General features: G+C 38.7%; 1 protein-coding gene and 1 long non-coding RNA gene across 3 annotated transcripts in view; both read right to left on the bottom strand.

Annotated features, from left to right (window-relative positions):
* The window catches only part of LOC310895506, a 29,911-nt gene extending 13,456 nt beyond the window's left edge, over positions 1-16,455 (bottom strand). The window contains exon 1 of the long non-coding RNA XR_014580738.1: positions 274-16,455. This is a non-coding gene — a long non-coding RNA (uncharacterized lncRNA). The remainder of the gene's footprint in view (positions 1-273) is intronic.
* The window catches only part of CDK14 (cyclin dependent kinase 14), a 332,201-nt gene that overhangs the window by 309,080 nt on the left and 1,368 nt on the right, over positions 1-21,753 (bottom strand). For both annotated transcript variants that reach the window (XM_083826967.1, XM_083826968.1), the window contains exon 2: positions 16,462-16,493. In XM_083826967.1, the coding sequence (XP_083683093.1) occupies positions 16,462-16,493 (32 nt within the window). The remainder of the gene's footprint in view (positions 1-16,461; positions 16,494-21,753) is intronic.

Below are 21,753 nucleotides of genomic sequence, written 5' to 3' on the forward strand. Positions count from 1 at the left end.
CCAGGCATCTGATAAAGATAAATCATGAACTGCAAAAGATTAACCGATGCAAAGCTATGACTACGCCTGGAGTTTTGCCAGAAGTAGTAGTATTGTTTAACAATATTAGCCCCAAGAACATACCAGACCATTGCGATTTTCAAAACATCCCTAGCTCTGTGCAGTAAAAACCAAAGGTAAGAAAGCCAATACCGGATCAAACTGCTCTGCCCAGTCTGCTTTCTCTGACACTCAATAGATAAGCTCTGTGGTTTCTGTTGAGGGAGCACATACCCTTCCAGTGAGAGTCACCTCCAGATGGTTTTCATTTGTCCCCTCCTCCAACATCTGCTTGGCTGCCCAGACATGCTTTGCTCTCTCAAATCTTGGGAAAAATCCCACACACACCAAGAGCCCTGCAAAGGCTTTTACCTCCAGAACAGGCCCCGGAGCACCTTTACTGTGGGAAGTCAGGAACAGCAACACGAGGTGATGAGATCAATTCAATTAAGCTCTCCACAGAAAACTTTCGTCTTTTCAATTTATTTTTAATCACCTCATCTACATCATTCATAATTTTGCATATCTGTCATATTCAGCCTTGGTGGTCTTTTCCAGACTTAATGATCCCAATCTACTCAGTTTCTCCTTACAACACAGCTGTTCCATATCCCCATAACTGTTCTTACTTTCTCCAGCTCCAGCCAAGCCTTTACAAGAAACTCTCAAAGGCACCTCAACAAAGTACCTTAGACAGCAAGAGCAAAGAATAAAATGGTGACCCCTTCTCTATAGGTATGCAAAGGAACACCACATATAACTCCCTCTGCTGTCACCTCCCCAACTCCTTCAGAGCATCAAGGTGGAAACAGAGAAGGAGCTGGGCAGCATGCCTCTTATCTATAAAAGCTGAGAATATACTAGCAATGTAACTGCTAGCTTCCCCTCCCAAATCCTTCCAGTCAACATGAGGGAAGTGATTTACATCAAGCATGCAGATGGTAAAGTTTATACAGAATATGTATAACAGATAAAGGCAGGATGAAATGCCCAAGTCAAGACCCAACCTGCCAAACATGGAAATCCGTAGTTTGAATACATCATTTTACAGACAGCAATTAATTTATTTTGTACATGCATTCATCCCCAGAAAAAAAAATAGTTTGAATAGGCTTAGAACCAATGACCAATTTTCACTTATATTTGAGAACAGTGTTTCTAAATCATTACCTATAAAGACTGAAAGTCACACTATAAATATTTCTGATATCCTTAGTTACCTCTTAAACATACTTATTTATAACTCTTTATTTTATAATATGTTATATATAACATACGAAATATAAATTATATAATGTATATAGTTTATTATACATTTCTCACTGCAGTTTATTTATTAGTCTACAGAGAGAGAGAGTGATATATGTATGTAACATATATAGACTTATAAACAGACTGCAGAGTGAGAAAACTCATTTTCTGACAAGAAGCCTGGGGAACAGTTCATTTTCATAGTAAAGCCACATAATAAGATTTAGGAGTGAGGAAGGAAAGGAAGAAGGGGAGATACCTACGAATGCATCAAAGCTTCACTTAAACTGTACAAAAGATGCATCAGCTAGGCTGAAGTAGAATTATAGAGACTTCACAAGGAAAACTTAAGTATGAAATAATTTTAATTTTCTCTCCAAATGAAAAAGAAAGCTTTTCCTTCAAAAAGCACATTACAAAATACCTGAAAGTTGAGTTTATATGCCTGCTGCAGTTGCAAGGGACAAAAATATTTATGGCATGATTTGTACATTGTCATGTTAATCACTTCTACACCTCTTGTCAGCAATCAATCAATGCTGCTAACATTTATCTGAGCAATAACCATTGTTTTCAACAAAAAAAAATTACTACCTTGTGCCTGTTTTTCTTACTAAGTACCATTTTACAAATCAAGGCCTTGATTTTACACCTGTTCAAGTTTTTGATATATTCATGTAGTTCCCTGGAAATCACTGAAGCTCTTGAGGCACAAAGCAGACTGAATTTCATTCTTCGCAAAAATTTACTAAGAATTTAGGAAGCCAGTTGCAAAATCTACCTCAGTTGCCAACTGAGAAACACACAACGAACTGCTCATTAAAGGGTGCCTAAATTTATGTCGTCATCTATGTTAATAGGGTAGTAAGCTTCTGAAATTTATTTTTGTGAACAATTAAAAAAAAAAACACACTTGAATTCTATCCGAAATAGGAGAAAACTAACAAACCCAGCAGAATATTGAAGACAGATAACAAAGAAGTAGGGAATGATGAAGTTGAGGACTCTAACGTTTAGGACCTGTCTAGATCTTCCACAAGTAATAAAAAGAGAGATAGGCTTATAGCTCACACTAATTCTACTAAGATCTTTATGCTATTTTTAGTGGCACAGCTAAAAGCTCATTAATTAGAAATGCCAAAATGCACCTAAACACTGGAGTTTTGTTTTGCATTTTATCATTTGTCTCAGTTGTTAACTTTAGCCATTAAGACAGAACACAATCTGTTTCAATCACCACAATTCACTAACCCATGGCTGATTTTTCATGATGTGCTTTGGGATTAATTTTTTAGTATTTTACACAGTAATTAGCTACTCTGGGAGCAAACCATCTCCAGGGAATCATTAATTAATTACAGTCATGTTGTTTATTAATGCATATTTCTCTTTTCCAAAACTGTACAGAGAGGGTGAACATAATTTAGTCCATTCTCTTAAAAACATAAATTAATAATTCTGTTTTACTGTACAATTAATCATGGCCCGTTTTTAAAATGTCCCCAAGTTTGATCATGCAGGAGCCTAGGGGTGCCATTTTTATTTTATTTTTATTTTTTTAGCATAATGAGCACAATCTTTTGAACTCTTCTGTTGAAGAAGTTTGCTGATCAAGACAGAGCTTCATGAACAAGTTAGCAGGATGTAAGCTGTCCTGCTATTACAGAATGGCAGGTACTCCACAATAAGAGCATGTAAAGAGGCAATTCCAGACAAATGAAAGAAAGTTAATATGAAGCAGTTTACGCCTTAAGTTACGTGCGTGATCACGTGCCCATCTCAGACAGAAAACTGAAATACAGGTATGCCATGCATTCAAAAATACAAGTCATTCAGCTGTGTTTTGTTGATGGCAGCTTTATGCATAAACAACTACAACAAAGTTATAGGTACAACATTACCCTTCCCATTAGGAATACAACCCCATTATCATCACCAGCTGTCAGACTCCTTCCTATAAATCAGGGGTAAGGCCTTCAAGCAATAAAACCAGGAATGACAACCAGGGGTCCTTCTGACAGTCAATAAGAGGAAAATGAGAAATTCTGGTCACATTCTGGTTCCATGACTCTTTTTTCCATATGATATTTCTTAATACTAATGCCAGTTCCAACACCAGAAACATTTCAGGATTAAGCCTATGAACAGAGACATTCACCACAGGAAGCACGTAATGACCACATTTTAGATCAAGAATTTAGAGGTTTCAACCAGCCCAGACTCATTTCTTATAACTCCACACTATGTGCATTTGTGAAGAGGATGAAACATGTCTGAAGAGCAACTAAATTAGAAAACTAAGGAAAACAAACATGTGCAGTAAGTAATATACGTAATGGGATATTCCCCCTTCCCTTAGGTTTACAGAGGATAAACTATATACTAACATCAGTATCTCCCCTCTCCTCCACACTGCCTAAAACCACTACTGATCAAGACATAAAGAAAGTTGTTTGCTTTCCTTTAGCACTGTCCCTCCCCCAGTTTTAAAAGTGTCCTTTAAAAAGAGAAAAATCAAGACATGGTGTAGAATTCCCCTCATTTGACAAAGCTCTGTGTTGTTTACTCAAGAGTATCAAGTGTTAGAGGCTTGGGGAGGGAAAGAAACGGGATTTTTCCAGAGGTGTCTTAGGCAGACGAGCGATGGATAGGAATGAGCTTCTAAAGAAAAGCTTTTCACTACAAATGCTTTTACAGAATCTTCACATCTGGATTTCTTTTAAGCTTTCATAAACAAGAGCTTTGAAACAGTACCTCTGACATTCTTTATAGAACTTGAACCACAAAAACTTGCAGTGCACTGTATGGAATTACATTTGAAGCAGATCACCTCTCCTCACAAAAACATTTAAAATATCATTAGTGTTTATATACAACATAACTAAAAGTCAATTGTTTTTGACACAAGTGATGCAAAAAGCTTCAAACAGACTGCAAAAAGAAGCCTGCAATAAAGTGCATGAATCACAGAACGGTTGGGGTTGGAAGGGACCTCTGGAGTGCCTTCCAATCTCCTTCTGCTCCAAGGATGGAGACTCCAAGACATCTCTGGGCAACTTGTACCAGTGCTGTCACCCTCACAATAAGATGTTTCCTGATGTTCAGACAGCACCCTCTGTGTTTCAGTTTGTGCCCGCTGTCTCTTGCCCTGTCACTGGGCACCACCAAAAAGAGCCTGGCTCCATTTTCTTTGTACCCTTCCTTCCGGTATTTAAACGCATTGATAAGATCCTCCCTGAGCTTTCTCTTCTCCATGCTAAGCAGTTCCAGCTCACTCGTCCTTTCCTTATTGGAGAAATGCTCCACTCCCTCAACCATCTTTGTGTCCCTTTGCTGGACTCTCTCCGGTACATACAGGCCCACGTACTGGAGAGCCCAGAAATGGACCCAGCATTCCAGGTGTGGCCTCACTAGGGATGAATAAAGGGGAAGGGTCACCTCCCTTGATCTGCTGGCAGCTGTCATACTGATGCAGCCTAGGATACAATTAGGCACCTTCACAGCAAAGGCACGTTGATGGCTCATATTCAACTTGGTGTCCAACAGGACCCCCAGCGCTTTTTCTGCAAAGCTGCTCTCTACCTGGTTGGTACCCAACGTAATCATTTTTAGGAAACAGTGTTGACCGGTCTTAGAGACAGAGTCTCCTCTTTTCCCTGATCTGGATTTCATCTTGTACCCAGTTAAAGGCTGTAATGGATGCCCGCGGGATTTATTGCCAATGTAACTGTCCCTAGGAGCGGTTCATGGCATTACTGATACACCAATAGACCATGAGTGCAAGTGGTGTCCTGGGGTTAAACAGGGGAGTTGCAACTCATTGAAGTTCAATCTAATTCCTGCCTGTATCACTGATTTGCTATCCATATTTTAAGTTTTGAAGAAAACTAAGAAGCAGACTCTGAGTATAATTAATAGTTTCCCCCTAAATAACTCTAATTCCATTTACGTTCTTTGGCAAAAGAAAAAATCAAATTTTTGCCTTCCCCTCCAAGAGGCCTCCTCTCTGCATTTTTCACAAGAGATAGAAACTGAGCAAGGAAGATAGTCATGGCATTCTTCCAAACTTTGACAATAAAATAAACAGGATTCACACAATTTTCCACAATGAGGACTCACTCACAGCAGAACATCTGCTCCAAAGTCTTACATCATCACTGAACCCTAGCAGCCTCTTGAAATCCCTTCTTGGACTCACCAGCTTATCAGTGAGTATTAAACATACTCATGAGCTCTGCCAGGTTCTACAGGCATAGATTCAAATAGGTGTCCTGCCTGAAACTTGACTGGTGACACCAAAATGAAACATCATTTCAACTGTAAAAATCCATGTGATTTCTACCACACTTCTGGAAGAATGAAATAATCAGTGCTTACACTAAACCTACCAGTATCTCAATTAGAACATTTTTGATATTAATGCAGAAAACAACTTTTAGAAAAAGAGCTTCCCTGGCAAGAGTGTTCAAATATACGAGAACCATTTTTCTTAACAGTAACTTAGATTTTTACTTTTGATACAGTATTTTGCTAAATATCATCACTTTGGGTTCAAAGTATGAGCTTGAACATTGTCTTATGTCCAAATATAATGCATGATTAAGTATTCTCTCCACAACACCGAAAATAACTGTTCTGGAGATATAAGAATTACACGTACTTAGTCTAATTTGTAACTGCTTGCTTACTTCAAACTTTGGTTTCAAAGACAAAAATATCATTTTCTTACTGAGTTGAACAGAGAAAGTCTGAAGTGTTACAGTATACCTTTTAAAGAGCAAGCAAATTGAGCATATCCCTTCATCTTCTCTGAGCTTCTATCACGACTTGACAATGGCCAGATGCATCACATTTAACTGAGACATGCTGCACAAATAAATAAATAAATAAAGCCTCTCAAGTATTTCTCCAGATGTTCCTCTCTGGTTTCTGGAATTCTGTGCATCTCCAAGGTCAGCATGAGAAGTCTGTAACATCCTGTTTCTAACTGGTTATTTCTTTTTAAATATATATATAGACAGAGACCTTTTTTTTCCTCCAGAAAGAGCAAACCTGCAATCATGAGACATTTTGCATATTTAAAGAAACTAAGAATGATAATTAATTTGATGAATCAAAGTGGCATCATTCTTTGTATGGATAAGCTATACTTTTTTTTTTTGAGCAAGTATAGATTACTATTGTAACTGTAAAACTGCATCAGTAATTGGCATCAGCAAAGCAGTGCAGGAAAGTCAATAAAGAGAAGCCACCATCACTTCTGCTACTGCCCCACGGCCGCAGGCAGCCCGCAGGTGCTCCCCTGCTCTCCCTGCCTGCTGTGTTTGGGACACGTGGTCCCACCTCTGGCTGCACTCCCGTGCTGCCTGCAGCTGCCTCTACAACTGGCAAGCACTTCAGCAACTGCCCTGTCACCGCGGACAAGAAAACCATTCCAGTCCAAGAACAAGACAAAAAAGAAGAAAGATAAATGGTGAATACTGATAATTACATGCTGAGACTAAGCCATAAACAAAATCAGGCACAAAACAGAGGGGAAAAATAAAATAATAAATAAAATAAAATAAAATAAAATACAATCAAATCAAATCAAATCAAAGAAGCATACATATGCCTTAAGACTTAACCAAGAGCTACCGACACTGTCTTTGGACTATAATGCAGTTTTGGTCACAGTACTGGGTGAATGAAAGTAAAACAAAGCCAGAAACTGTTACAATAAGACAACTATTAATTCCAAATGATACAGAAGTGGTTTAACACACCAGCCCCATGTTGGGGGAAAGGGAACTAGTCTTCTGACAAAAGAAGTTATCAAAAATAATGTGAAAAATCTTGTTTCTCTGTCAGGAAAAATCACTGTATGGTAATAAAGAGATGGAGATTAAAAACAAGGGGATACTGACTAAACACTACATCAGCTTCAGCTTCAATACATTCTTCTTCTAACTGTTCTCTCTAACTGCCTAACAAAACAGTGAGGAAAAATGCTTTTGCTGAGAGGGTATTAGCTTAAGAAAATAATATGAACCAAAATACACGTCCTAGTCTCAACACTGCTTCTTGCAACATCCTTAGGATAACAGAAAGCCTTCCAGATTTCAAAGCTGAAGGGCATCTCTGACCTAACTAATAACAGTAAGTGACCTCAAACAAATTTTCCAAGACTGTTAAATTTTCAAAACTGTAGTCAGAAAACAAGTTCAAGAACAGCATGAAGCCAGCCTCAGGTATGGTTTCAGGATCAGCGTGACCACAAATCCAGTGAAACAGTTCCAGAGAAGGAAAAGGAAGACAAAGAACCCATTAAAGTAAAATAGTACTGACCATGATACTGCACAATTAAAGATCCACCAGTAACAAGAATTTCATTTTATTCCAACAGAAACAGGAAAATTCCTCAAGCATGTATGTATGGAAGTACATCATCTTGCATGGTGTGTTATCAGACTCAGAAGTTCACATACAAAGAAAAGCCCTACAGAGCATGTCAGCAGGAAAAAAAATATATATCTATGTAAGTCACTGGTTTTTCTGGGCTTGCACAACAGCGAACAGCTTCTAAACCTAGTAACTTTGCTCCTATTTCTCAAGACTGAAAAAGACGAATATCTGGATCCTACAGGGAAACTTAATTCAGATTAAGTAACTAGCTCAGGAGAACCCAATTCCAGTTCTTAATCAGAATTATCGATAATGACCTTTACAAGGTCCTGTCAGTGGTCTTGCCACCACATTTTATCACTAAGTTTTCAGCAGTGTTCACTCTCAGTTGTGGTTATTAAATCACTACCAGTATTTCACATTTAAGTAACCTATAGTACTCACATTTGAATCACAAAACTTAAGTTTGAAAACTGCTGTACCTGGAAAGAGCAAAAGAAGTACTAGCAGCTGGCACTGAAGTACAAAGCTTTGCTGGAAGAGGAAAGAGGTAAACAAACACCAGAATAGAGAAAGAGGTGTAGGGCAATGACAATTTCTTTAGGCCTTAATATCATCATCAAAATGACATTGCGTCATGCACATAAAATACATTTTGCTTAAATAAGTATAACCTGCATTCTCCCTTTCTTCTTTCTTCCACATAAATAAGCAAGAGATGTCAATTGACTCAGAACCTTCATTACTGTGGATGGGATTCTGCAAATACGCAGTTATCGATGACACTGTAACACATCAGATGAGGCATCGTACACACATAATTTCTTAGGAAAGAAAAAATATAGACAGAAGCCATTTATTTTCATTTAGATTCTTTCAGGGGAACAATATTTAAATATAGTCATATGTATGCTAGTACTGTGGCTTGAAGAAATAATAAAAAAGCAATAAAGTCTAAGTACAAGGAAGGTAGGAAAGAGAACCATCAAGAAGGACACAATTATTTCTTGTCTTGCAGCTCAGACTACCCAGCAAGGTCAAGAACAAGAAGCTACTGATCCCATATGTAACGTACTCTGTTTGGTAGATAAACCAAAGCAGAGTAACAAATAAATTACTACATCCCATCTATACAAAGAAAATAAACAGCAGGATTTACACATAGGTGCCCTTCACCAAAATTTTAACAGCTTGCATTCAGACTCCATGTCTCTGGAATGCATATACCAACTTGTCTGATCCACAGAAACACCCCACACACAAATACATGTGCCCAAGTGAGAGAAGTATTCCTGGAAACTCATCTCATTTTGTAATGTTTCTGATATCTAAAACATTTCCCTGCTGGCCAGAACAGAGGTTAAAACTCTTATATGCCAGCATTTTGGCCAGATCCTGAGAAATCACTGCCATAGGCATGGATTCAGATCAAATTCTGATCTTTTGCCTTGTCTTTTTCCATAGAAAAATTAATCACAAGACACGTACACATTAACTAGTGACACAAACCCTTCTTCCATCCAATACCCATAGGAGAAGGGAATGCAGAGAAGGAAAGTAAGCAGTTTCATGAATGACTTATCCTTTTTTTTTTTTTAAAAAAAAAGTAAATAATGTAAACTTTCTGAAAGGTAACTGGATGTGCTGTCAACAAACACACCAGGCAGAAGAATGCACGACTCAGCACATGGCTGGGCAAAGAGTCAAACCACTGCCATTCAACAGATTTAGTGATGCCCCCAGATAAAAATCCTCCCCTGAGCACAACAGAAAAGTTCTAAAATTCTGATCTCATCAAATTCAGGTTCCCCACCAAGGTCAACTCTGTTCTGAGTAAAAAGTCACCATCAAGTAAACCTGAAAATCTTCCAAATGGTCTCTGATTTTGCTTCAAGGCCTTGAAACTGAATGCAATGGGGCAGCCATGCTCCAGTCAGTTTTGCTCCGTTGCTTCTCTGCCATCTGCCAATTACTTAGTAGTTTGCACTGTGGTTACCTAGGCCTGCTTCTGAAGCATCTCACGTTTTCCAGAACCCTCCTTTCTTCCCCATGCCACGCAGCACAGGGAAGTGACAGGAATCTCTTAAAGTCATATAAAACAATGAACTTTGATAGTTCTCTGAGAAGTTAAGTGTGGCTTTCCAAAGTTTTGTTTTTGGTTTTTTTTTTTAACCCACAAGAAGTTTCACAAACAAGCCTTTTTATAAATGACGAAAGACATCTCTCACATAGCCAATCGAGTAAGAAGCTGTCATACTCCAGTAGAAAGTTTGCAGTCTTCCATCCATTCTTTTCATCCTCAGGCTCACCTGAAGCACTTCTGTTAATTATATGATCAGTTCTCAAGAGGAAAAGATCATTCCCTTTAAGCAGCTGGGAACATCTTTGTAAGAACTGAAGTGTTTATACTGTCCTGCTACAAACCCACACATAGTCACACCACACATCCATCCACAATTCAGATTCATACTTTGTTAGAATGGCCTTAAAGCCCAGCATATGGCAACAACAATGAGAAAATCTGCAGGGCAAGCTGCTCTTTAAGCCCTCTCTCTCTAGAGAGCCACTGGATCAACACCAGATCCTCAGTAGTGTAAGCAAAGAGTACTGGAGGTAGGAAGAAGTTGAGCTAGGAGAGGTAGGAACACAGACCCAACCAGATCACTTCCCAGGAAATCTCCTTTGTAAAGGAAAGGCCCAGGAGACATCATCCCCATCCATTCTCCCTCCCAAAGATGGCAGACTGAAGAAATCTCTATCAACAACACAAAGACCTCGTTGTGAATCCAAGGATTGCATAAATGAAGACAGGTCTCCCACAGGAACCATCAGATTGTTGAGCTTTTACCTCCCTCATTCCCCCAGAAAGCTTTTGTCTCTGTTATGTCCCAAGTGATAATTCAGTACTGGAAGTTACTGCTAGTGAATTTATCTTCTGCCTGGAATTATGTTTCCTCTCACTTACTTTGTGATGTATGTCCGAGCAGACCCATCTCTCAGGATGTTTCAATCACCTTTGTACATCTTTGGCAAACTAATGTAAACCACCAGATGAAGGTTTTCTGACCCAGCTCCCTACTTATTATTTAGAAACTGCTTTGGCACCTATACTTCTGTTTGTTTTCCAGATTTAATTACAGTTTTTTTGTTTTCCTACCACTTCTTCCCAAATCTCTTTTCCCTCCGCCTTCGTTCACATATTGCAACTGTTATCCATATATTACCTGCTTGCCTCCACACCAAGCAGATGAGAACTGCTGCTGAGAGTCATAGTAAACCCTATGCCAAACTTCAGTTCTCAGTGCTGATAACACCCTCCCTCCACCCTCCCCAAAGGTCTGCGGGCTAATCTTAAACATTACCCACAAAACACTTATTTTAACCACTTCTCTGGAACTTTCCACCGCATAAATCAGTTCAGCAGTCACCAGTCCACTGCTTCTTAAAGGCGAACAGTCACCAAGAAGCAGACAACTAGGCCATGGCTGTAATGATTTTGCAGTACCTTGAGCAATAAAGAATTACCCCACTCAAGAAGGAGGAAAAACAAGGTTTCCAGAATCCTTTGTATTACATGCTTTTCCCTATGTCTGTCACACACCAACCTCACACTTTTAAGTCTCCCAGGTGTGAAACTACTAATGCTTATTCCAAGATACCACAAAAAGTAACATTAAGTCTCAAGAAGGCTAAATTTCTTTCTTCTCCACCTCTGTTGAAGGCTCCCATAATCCAGATCCTCTGCTGCAGGAGGAGAAGGTAAAGGTATCATTCCATATCTATACTTTCCAATATCCACTGCTCTCTCAAGCTACTTATTATAAAGAAAACATTGAAAAAATTGCACAAATGCTACTTATTGTGTTATGTGCTTCCTGCATTACTGCATTTGTATTCCTCTTGTTCATTCTTTACAGACCTCCACTTTTTTTTCCTGCTCTATCCTTCCTTTTAAATCTTTGAATTCAAAAAGTTCTCTACACAAGATTTCTGGTTCAAGCATAGATGTCTTTTAAACTAAGACTTTCAATGGCAACATCCCACAGAAGGAATAGCCTTTTTGGTTTTGTTTTATTGAAAGAGAGGTTGCAAGAGCAAGCGTATTATAGAACCAAGAAGCAGTTTGGCAAAACTCCTTCCCCTTTCACAGACTTCCACTTCAAAAACACAGAGGTTGTTCCATGAATGAAACAACTAAATAAATGAAGTTCAGCTCCCTTGTGCTTGGAGACTGTAAATGAAGTAAGAAGTGGATGAGTATTAAGGATTTTACTGAGGTCCGAGTATTCATAACCCTTCCACACAGATTCTCTTATATTTACATGACCTTGCATTCCAGCCTTTCAGTCAGAGGAGATTCTTATCTCTGTCCCTCAGCCAACTCACATGCTTTTTCGTCAAGTATCTAGGAGGCCAGGGCTGGTCAACTTCAAAATTAATGGGAGGAGTCAGAAAGGATTATGTATGTGGCAGGCGCAATCACAGTATTTCATAAGAAACCCTACAGTTACTTCTCTGATATGCTCTTGAAACTGAACAAAATATAGCTAAACAACAGCAATACAACACAATACATAAAAAACAATAATCCCATAAATTATTCTGAGACTTAAGATTATTTCACTTTGATTTCATTATGACGTTGCTGTTAATTCAGCCAGTGTGCATACATATGACTAAAGGTCTTAAATTACAATTTAAGGGCTCAGAGAAACTGCTAACAACAGAAGAACAAGAACTAACAGCTCAAGACTAACAATAATTTAGAAATAAATCATAAGTGCAAGTAGCTAAGCAAAGGAACAGGTTACGAGCGTTGTGATGGGCTTAGTCACAATATCAACACTGGGTGTCACTCCAACAAATATGCTGCAATTCAGCTACACGCAATTGGCCTCGATCACATTCAAGTGAAAAAGAAAGTAGTTGCACCTTTATAAGACACAATGGCCAAATTCCACAGTTCCTGTTATACTAAAAGTCCACAGGCATCAAAATAATCCTGCATAGTTGGAAGTTATTACTTGTAACAGAGAAAACTACTGGAACACACAGAGGGGGGAAAAAAAAAAAAAAAGGTTCACTCAAAGGCCAAGCATTTGTTTATAGACAGCTCTTTGCATGTAGCACTACACCTTGTAAGTGTTTACCTCACATCTTGCTATCCGGAGTAGATAATGAGGCAGCACATTGCACATAATCCCTTCTCAATGTTTTGCCTAAAAGAATGAAACAGATGTTTTCTGTACTGAAATCTGCACTCAGAGAGAAGGGAAGATCCTTGGGTTTAGGTTAGGTTGCTTCAAGAAATAGGACAACTATCTTTTGCAGTTGGCCTTCTTCAGAGAACAGGTAACAATATTTCAGGACACAAGAAGATGAAAAACTCTTCTTACTTCCTCTTGCTCAAAGTAACCCTGAAAACAGGCAAGAACACCCTGTACTCCCCACCTCCAAACTATGATATTTCATTCTGCAAGAAACTGACCCATAAACAACTGAAAACAATGAGAATGTCTCGCTGACTTCAGTAGGTATTGGATCAAGCCAATGTTCTGGTTGTCAAAAGGTGACTAGTAAACACTGGTATGATAAAAAGAAAAAGACAACATAAAGACAACATAAAAAGTGGTCTGTATCCCACTCATTTATTCACAGGAGTCTCTGGAAGATGCCATAAATCCTAATGAAGGCAAATAGGATATAAATGGATTTGAACTTCCATATTAATTTGACTGTTTTCACAGACTGAAGTAAAGGCTAGCAGCATCCATATATTTTTTTTTCTTGTCATTTAAAATTTAATCAAAGTAACTTAAAAGCAGGTACAAAAGAGTGACAAATCCTACACTACTCCTTTGTGCTACTGTTGTGCTCTAAGCTTATGGGCAGGACTAAACGCACTGCAAAGATCACTATAACACTTCAGGAACAACTAAAATTATATTCTGGCATGCATCTTACTCATAGGATTTGCTGTTCATGATTCTTTTGGTCCTAATTTACTAGACAGATTAATTTCATAACCCAGAGAAAGCAATTATGTGACACACTTACCTGCCATGTTTGATATCTTAATCTTACTAGTTTCTCTTCAAAATAAAGACTTCCTGCAGCGTTGTACATGTCTGAGCTACTGCATGCAAGTATAAAGTAGGTATAAAAAGATCCACTAAACAAGCTCTTTTTTCCTCCGCATTTCCCAAAGGATAAACAAAGTAAGAGCCTGATGCAACACCTAAAATTCGCAGAATAACCTGACAACTGACTTAGCAGCAAACCCAGACCTTGCAGCTTTAGAAAGGTCTTCTTCCCCTTTACGCCATTTTCCCTCTCCCCTCAGAGATTTCAGGTCCCTGCTAGACTGATTTTGCTACTAGTGCTTTGGTCACAATTTAAATGGCTAAAACCATGAATTCTCCTTCTCCACTGAGTCTTCGCCTTCAGTTCATTGTTCATCGCTTCTTGTTCAGTCCCAACTTCACAGGCCAACTTTCCTCCAGGAAGCTGGAAGTGATTGTTGGGAAGAGATGCACAGCATCTCTCAGCACCACGGAAGGATAATCTTTTAATTAAACAGGGAGACTGTGTCAGTTGTTAAATGCAATTAGAGTTTCAATGATTGGCCATACCATTTTTCATAATAAGACCTAAAAAGTTGAGGCAAAACACTACCTAGATAACTACTTACTCTCCCTTCTTTTCATCTGATATTCCCATTTCTTCTCATCATAACTCTGTTCATAACTGCATTCCTGGCAATACCAATATTATGTATACTAGCCAGAAAACTAGAATTCTTTCCTTTCATATCATGCTATGGTCTGAATAGCGTTTTTCAGGATAGCCTTCTGAGACCAACAAATGTGCTCACTTCTCTGCTTGTAAATGTCCTCTCCCTTAGAAGTATGTAACTACGGTCAAGTACACTACTGTTACCAAAGACTGTTTTATTTTCTGATTTGAAGGATGTTTAAAAAGAAAGGAATTAAGTGATATATGGTACGGTCCATTTGATTCATACTTTAGGCTAGATGATCGCCAAGAACTGCTGCATTGAATTTGAAGGGATTAATGAGGACAATATAAAAACTATGCCCGGTTTTCTTCCTTCCAATAAGTGTCACCTAAAACTATGGAACTGATTGATACTAACATCACACCAAACTCTTCCATGCTTACAGGAGATGGAAGAAAATTCTTTTGTGCATTTTTTCCCACTAGCATTCTCTTGCAACCACTGCAGTAAGTCACACGAACAATATGCCTGATTCCATTAAAAACATATCTGACATTTCCCCCCCCCCGCACACACACACACCCCTGAATTTAAATAGAAAGCACATTCAAGTTGCCTCCTGTTCAAACAGAAAGCCAAGTTTAAAGAAAACATATACAACCTGTAGATAAACAATCCGAAGGGGAAGAGACAGAAGAATTGCCATCTTTGTAAAACAGCATTTTTAACTTTTTATAGATCCATTCAAATTCTGTATCAAATATAACACAAGGTACTTATTGCGTAGGTTATAACACAGATATAACACTGAAGCATTCAGAATAAAGAAAGCACTGAACAAAAATAGACCAGATTTGTAAAAGAAGGATTTAGAAGCTACCAACCACTTATCAAAATAGTCATAACTTTAAAAAGGCATCAAGTTCTAACAGTGCTGTAGTAAAACTGCAATAGTCAGGACCACTGACATACAACAAGGGTTTCTGACACAGTCCAACTCCAGGATCTTCGCTCTAGACATAAGAGGGGTTGAGCTGTATCCAAACTCTGCAACATGCCAGAAAAGTTTAAAACATTTATATTGCTATTAGTGAATTTCAGCAGAGGGGTATAAAATTTCATGTGATCTGTTCAGAAAGAGATGAAGTCTGATTTGATCCAGTATCAAGGACATTACATCACCATTTATTTCAGAATCTGGCATTACTCACCAGCTATCTCGCTGTAATCAGCCAAGACTTAAGCTTACTGCATCCAATAAGGAAGACACAGAATTGCCAGAAGTGTAACATCAACGCTTGAAAATATTACTGTTTGTTTCCAGCTAAGGTGGTGGAGGGCGGTACAAGGCAAGCACTGACTTCAATACTGACAACTCATCACACTTAAGACCTACACCTGTTCCTGCATAAACTTGTGCTGCAGGACAACTAATGCTAACCTGAACCTCTCAAAGCCTGTCACAAATAAATCGAGCACAAATTGTGAACAGCATATTTTAAAAATTAACACATGCATCATATGGCACATAGGACAGACCCCAAACACGACTGCAGTGAATAATCAAGTATCGGTTTTACCAACACAGCTAGCTGTTGGTTTGCTGTGTGTGTGTGTTTCAATTTCACAACGAGCATTTATCTCATTTAAGATCTTCAATACGAAGACAATGCAGCAGCACTTTATATAGTGTTCTCTCAAGAATTACATTTTTATATTGTCTGCATACCTACAAGAACTCAGGTATGTAAAGTTCTATAAAGTATTTGCTCCACATGCACCATTTCTCTGTATGTGACTTTTTTTACACGAACACTACTCATATGACTTTTCAGTTTTATTATATTCAAGAAAACAAGCATTCCATTCAGAGCCCTCAACCACCAAATTCATCTGGTAGTTATTTGGGAAATGAAAACATGTTCAAGCAATATGCATGTATTAACACACATGCATGCAGTAACACTACTGTCTGTGGGTCTCTGAGCACTAGTGAGAAATAGTAAGGGAGATTTGGACTATGTGAGGTACACAGATATTTAACCTACCTCATCAAAGCTGCTATCTTCTTTCTTCAAGGCTTTAAAATAAAAGGAAAAAAAGAAATAGTTATCTGTACTGCATTTCAATGAGCACAAAACAACTAACTCCAGGAAAGAGAAAAACAGAGCAACATTTTCCTGTCATACTATGAAAGAACATGCTGGCATGAATAACAATTTTATACTCAAAATATGAAACTAAATGGAATGTAGGACTGCATAGCATGTTTCCAAGAAACTAAATTTACATATTTATGAAAAATATTATCCTTCCAGGTTAAGGAAAGTAAAAGCCCACAAGTTTCTTTATTTTAATTCTTACTGAGCATTTTATGGAGAGCCTGACTGAACTTCATAAAGCAAAAGCATAATAAACACCTAAACACCTATTCAGCTTGTCAAGTACTAAATCTTTACATTGAAGTATGAATTGTAGCAGGCTTTTCGTGTTTTTCTTTAAACCACATGACTTGCATTAAAACAGATGAGATTTCTGTCTTTCTTACACTAAATCAACAAAAAAGAAAGCATGAAAACAGTATCAAAATCACATGAACTGGTGAAGCGAGACAGATATGAATAGCTCTAAAGTTGTAGCAAGCATTAATCTGATGCAACTTTTTTGCTTTAGCGTACTGGGTGTCTTTACTGAACTGAGAACACAATTTAACTTCTCCAAATCTCCACTGGAACCGTATCAGTTGGAAGGTAGAAGGCCTTTCTTTGCTCTTCACACCACGAACAGAACAACCAGGGACTGGGCACTGCACACTGCACCCTGAAATTGCTCTGCTTTGACTTTTCTTGAAGAGCCAAACAAAAAAAAATATGACAAACCGTTGAGCTGATGATTGCACTACTACTTTGCCATTTAATAATGAATGTCCGCAACTTGACAGAGGTAACCTGAATGACCATAGACCCCAGATGGCTCCTGACCACTTAAGCAATATAACGTTTCTTACACCCAAATTTCACTGATTTCAGCAGTGCCCAGCACCTTTAAGGATCTAGACTTCGGTAGTTTCCTTTTTCAGGTGCTCCTTCTCCCTTCAAATCACTTGAGTTTCTAATCCACCACCTCTTCCAAACCCTGTCTTCAGAAACAAAAGCTTAAAATAAAATAAAAACCCCAAAACCATAGCAAGCTGTACCACAGTGATAACTGAGGCAGGTGAGCTCTGCATTGTCACAGGACAGCACTGCAGAAAAGTGTTGCAGCTCTGCAACCTCTGCCCCAGGCAGCAAGCTACAAATCACAGTTTTCCTTGCACAGGAAAGCACAGATGTTCCAGCCTTTGTTTGCTTTCATATTGGCATTTCTTTGGGACATGAGAAATGTATTCCCCCATCTCTGAAAAAATCTCTGAAAATTGCTGTGTTACAATTACTCATCTAGATTCCAGATTTCATGTTCAGTAACAAAAAATAAAAATAAAAAAATAAATTAAAAAAAAAAAAGATTTTGCTGAGAAGATTGAGGCGCACACACTGTACATTTTTATCATGAAATGCATTTTTATGGTCTGAAAGGCCTGACAAAACATTTTCAGACTGTCAGTCCCAAGTACCCAAAAATTATGAGTTGGGACATAAAGAAAAGAGAAAAAAAATATGAACCAGTTTTTAAGAACATATTTTTAATCTTTTTATTTACTTCTCAGGTCACAAGGACATGCAAGCTATAAATATGGAATATGATACACCTGGGTCACGCTGACAAGCTTTTGTCCCTCACCAAAACTCCTGATTTTCACGAGGCCAAAACATTCCAGGAATAACCAAACAACAGATAACCAACATAATTCACAACATAACAGAACAAGAAATGGGAATCTGTGATCCGCTGCATATTTCTGGCTTGTCTTTACTTTCACTTCTAACTTTGACTAAAACAGCTTTTTTCTAAATGAACCTTCAAAAATAGGAATATGAGAGTCCTAGACCCTCATTTAATCAGCTTCTGCTTAACAACACAATTATTAAATTCACATAGCATCTTCAATCTTAAAAAAAAAAAAAAAATCAAACCAGCATATTTTACACAACTAACGACATTATGAGCATGTTTTCTCATTAATGCAATCCTTTTTTGCAAGTTAAAAAAGCCTCTCCCAATTAAAAGATAAATAAACTGTTTAGAAATGCACTTCTCATTATCTCAGGTATGCCAGCTATGCAAGTGTACATTAGGGGAGATTAGTGGAGATAACCTTTGTATCAGTGAGGAGCTAGTAACAGCACATTGATGCTCAGAGCTGCCACAGACTACTTTTAGTGCACTGTGAACAACCTTCAGCAATGCTTCCTTTTTTTTTTTTTTTTGACCCTGGTGTTAGTTTTTGACTAAACAGATTGCATAAGAGAAAAAAAAAAAAAAAAGAGGTTAAATGGCATGAACTGAAAAGATCTCAAAATACGATTTTGGTACTATATTCACTTCAACAAATGCTTAGCCAGGAACTCTTTACATAACTACAGGATGATAATTTTATAAAATTACTGATTATTGATTTTCATTACATAATTATCAAAGGGTAAAACTAAGAACCAAACCTAATAAAGGTTTAAATGCTAAAAGAAACAAGGAGTCAACCGAAACTCAGAAAGTTGGTTGACGTAGTATAATGTGTTTGTGTATACGTACAACAGTGTGTAAGCAAGGAAAGTAGAATTTGTAAACTAATTTGGCTGTTTGTGTAAGAAGGGAAACCTATCAATAAAAAGAATTCTGTACATTTTTCGGATTCTTAGCAATGCAAGTTCTTCACGACATGCTAAATTTTAAGAGATACTCCTTGTAACACCAGAAAACTTCTGGCAGCAGAAATGGTGCATTAAGCAGCAAAGATGGTTAATTCTTCTAGAACTGTCAGCATGTAATTTCTGCAATTAAAGGCCATCCTGTCTATTTTAGAATATAGACTTCAGCTTAGCACCACAGGCCACATGCATTTTTTCCAACACACCATGGTGTCATATTGTGCTTTACCAGACTTGCAAATAGGACAAGGCAATTGTCTACCTCTGAGCCTTGGGATGAAGGCTCAGAGGTAGGCAATTTCACACATCACATTTTTCAGCTCATAAACAGCAAAATAAACAGTTTAATGCTAGGAACTCTGACAGCTATGGTCTGGATCAGCCTGCATCATTTTGCAGGATGAGGATATACAATACAGACAAATTCATGACCCCCTGCCAGTTTCTGGATGCAGTGGCTGAGCTGTATCAGATCACAGTTAGAAAAACGGGCCAAGTCTGCTTGAGGCTACAGTTGGTACAAAATAATGGCTCCTTTCTGCGCCCCAGGAATAACTAAGCTGGTTTTAAGTCTGCCTGCTCTTTTATCTAGAGATGCTGGGGGAAATATCCAAAACATCCATACCACATTTCATTTTTTTCTTCTTTTGGGAAATAGCTTCAAACATTACTTAACTTACATACCGTTGCACACTGGGAAAAGAAAAAAAAAAATCAAGTTTTGAATTCCTTGCTGATACAGCCTCTCAAATAAAGGGAAGTACTTTGTGGGGAGAAAGTGGTCTTGAAGGTAGTTCAGTGAGTATTAACTTATAACTCCTAGCAAAAACACGCTGCCGATGACAACTCGGATGCGTTTCCACTCCCCTTATCAAAGAAGCTAAAAGTAACATCAATATCAAAATTAAGGGGTCTTGTACTATGGGAAGAATTGTATTTGGCAGCTCAGATAGTGCAAACGCTGGGGGATGCCTGGTGCTGCTGCAGCAGGGGAAGGTTCAGCTCACGATTTGACTTGAATACCATGTTACTCTTTCGCTTACATGACTGTGTTCATAACACTATTGTGTACGTGAACCTATGAAAAGATATAAACTGCAGCAGAAAGGGAAAATTTAAAGATCATTGTAGATTTAAAATTGATTGTAACTGAACAGAAGACTGACAAGACTCAAGATTAAATACAGTAATTTACTAATCTCACCACGGAACACCTTATTGCCAAAAAGAGGTGTAAAACCAGAGTGACAAAAAGGCAGAAGACCTTTCCTAAAGAGGCTTTGGTTTTCTCTCCTTCATTTCAAAACACAAGTAGAGCACGTGTTTTACCTGAGCATTTCCTGATATGCAAGTTAAGAGTGTTTTAAACAGAGGCTGGCTTTGCTTGGGCTTATCTGTGGCTGTGGGTATCGGGGAGTGGACTAGGTCCAAATCTCACACTGATAAATTAGAGTTTTTGCTCACAGTGCAGTCCCCGGTGTGATGGTCCCGCTATTAGAGCATCTGAGGATGGAGCAGTCATGCTGGTAGCAGCTGAGTTTAATGACAAAACAGCCACAACAAACAAACAAGCCAGCCTCCCCTGCTCCTGCACTGCACAAAGAGCCAGCATACAGAAGATGTAACAGCATGTGTACCTCCAGCAGGCCAAAGCTCCCACGGAAACTAAAATGTTTCATTTGGGAAAATGACAAGAGAGACAATGACCCAACAAAGCCACTAAAATGTGCAGAAATTAACACACAGAGAGGTCTTGATGCTAAGAAGGCATCAAGGGGACTGTCACTGCTATGATAAAGTAGCACTCAAAATCCTCCCTTTGTTAATGACTTCCCCTGGCTAAAACCTGCCCACAGCTCTTTACAGGAGTGTCCGTGTGTGCATACAGGCACACGAGCATGTGAGAGACCAAACACCCAACTTCTCTCTTTTAAATCAAGCTTGTAAAATGTGCTTAAATGACATTAGATTGATTAGAGGTGAAAGCTATTTTCATATGGGCGCAGAGAGATACGGAACTGCGACTTAATATTCACTTCAGAATTGAAACTTGACATTTACCCTTGAAATTCTTTTTACAAACATGAACTTTCAGTCTTTTCCATCTTTCAATCAGACAAAAAAAGACAGACAGCCGATTTCAAATGTTCCCCTACACTTCAGGTGTGCAGTCCCTAAAAGCTAGAGGTTGAGCGTGCACACAACACGTGCCAAGCTGCAGTGCCCACGTACTTTAACGTGCCTCCCCAATGAGGCTGTCAAGGGAGGACTGAATGCCACAGCTCTGGGCACATCCTTTTCTCTCTCTGGGACACCGCAGCTCTGAAAGTAGAGCCACATCTGACAGCCTGACCGACTGCAAGGGAAGGTGCCCTGATGGGACAGCCGAGGGGCGAGGGCTGCCCAAGGGCCCTCCTCTGGTGGGCCTGCAGGGACGGGGGGTGCTGTGTCCCCTCATCTGTCCCGGGCTCCCAGTGCCAGCTGCCCACTACCTCAGGCCACAGCCGCCTCACACCTCGCCCAGGTTGCCTTCTC

This window comes from Anser anser (genome assembly GCF_964211835.1).
Source record: "Anser anser genome assembly, chromosome: 2".
Taxonomy (NCBI): Eukaryota; Metazoa; Chordata; class Aves; order Anseriformes; family Anatidae; genus Anser; species Anser anser.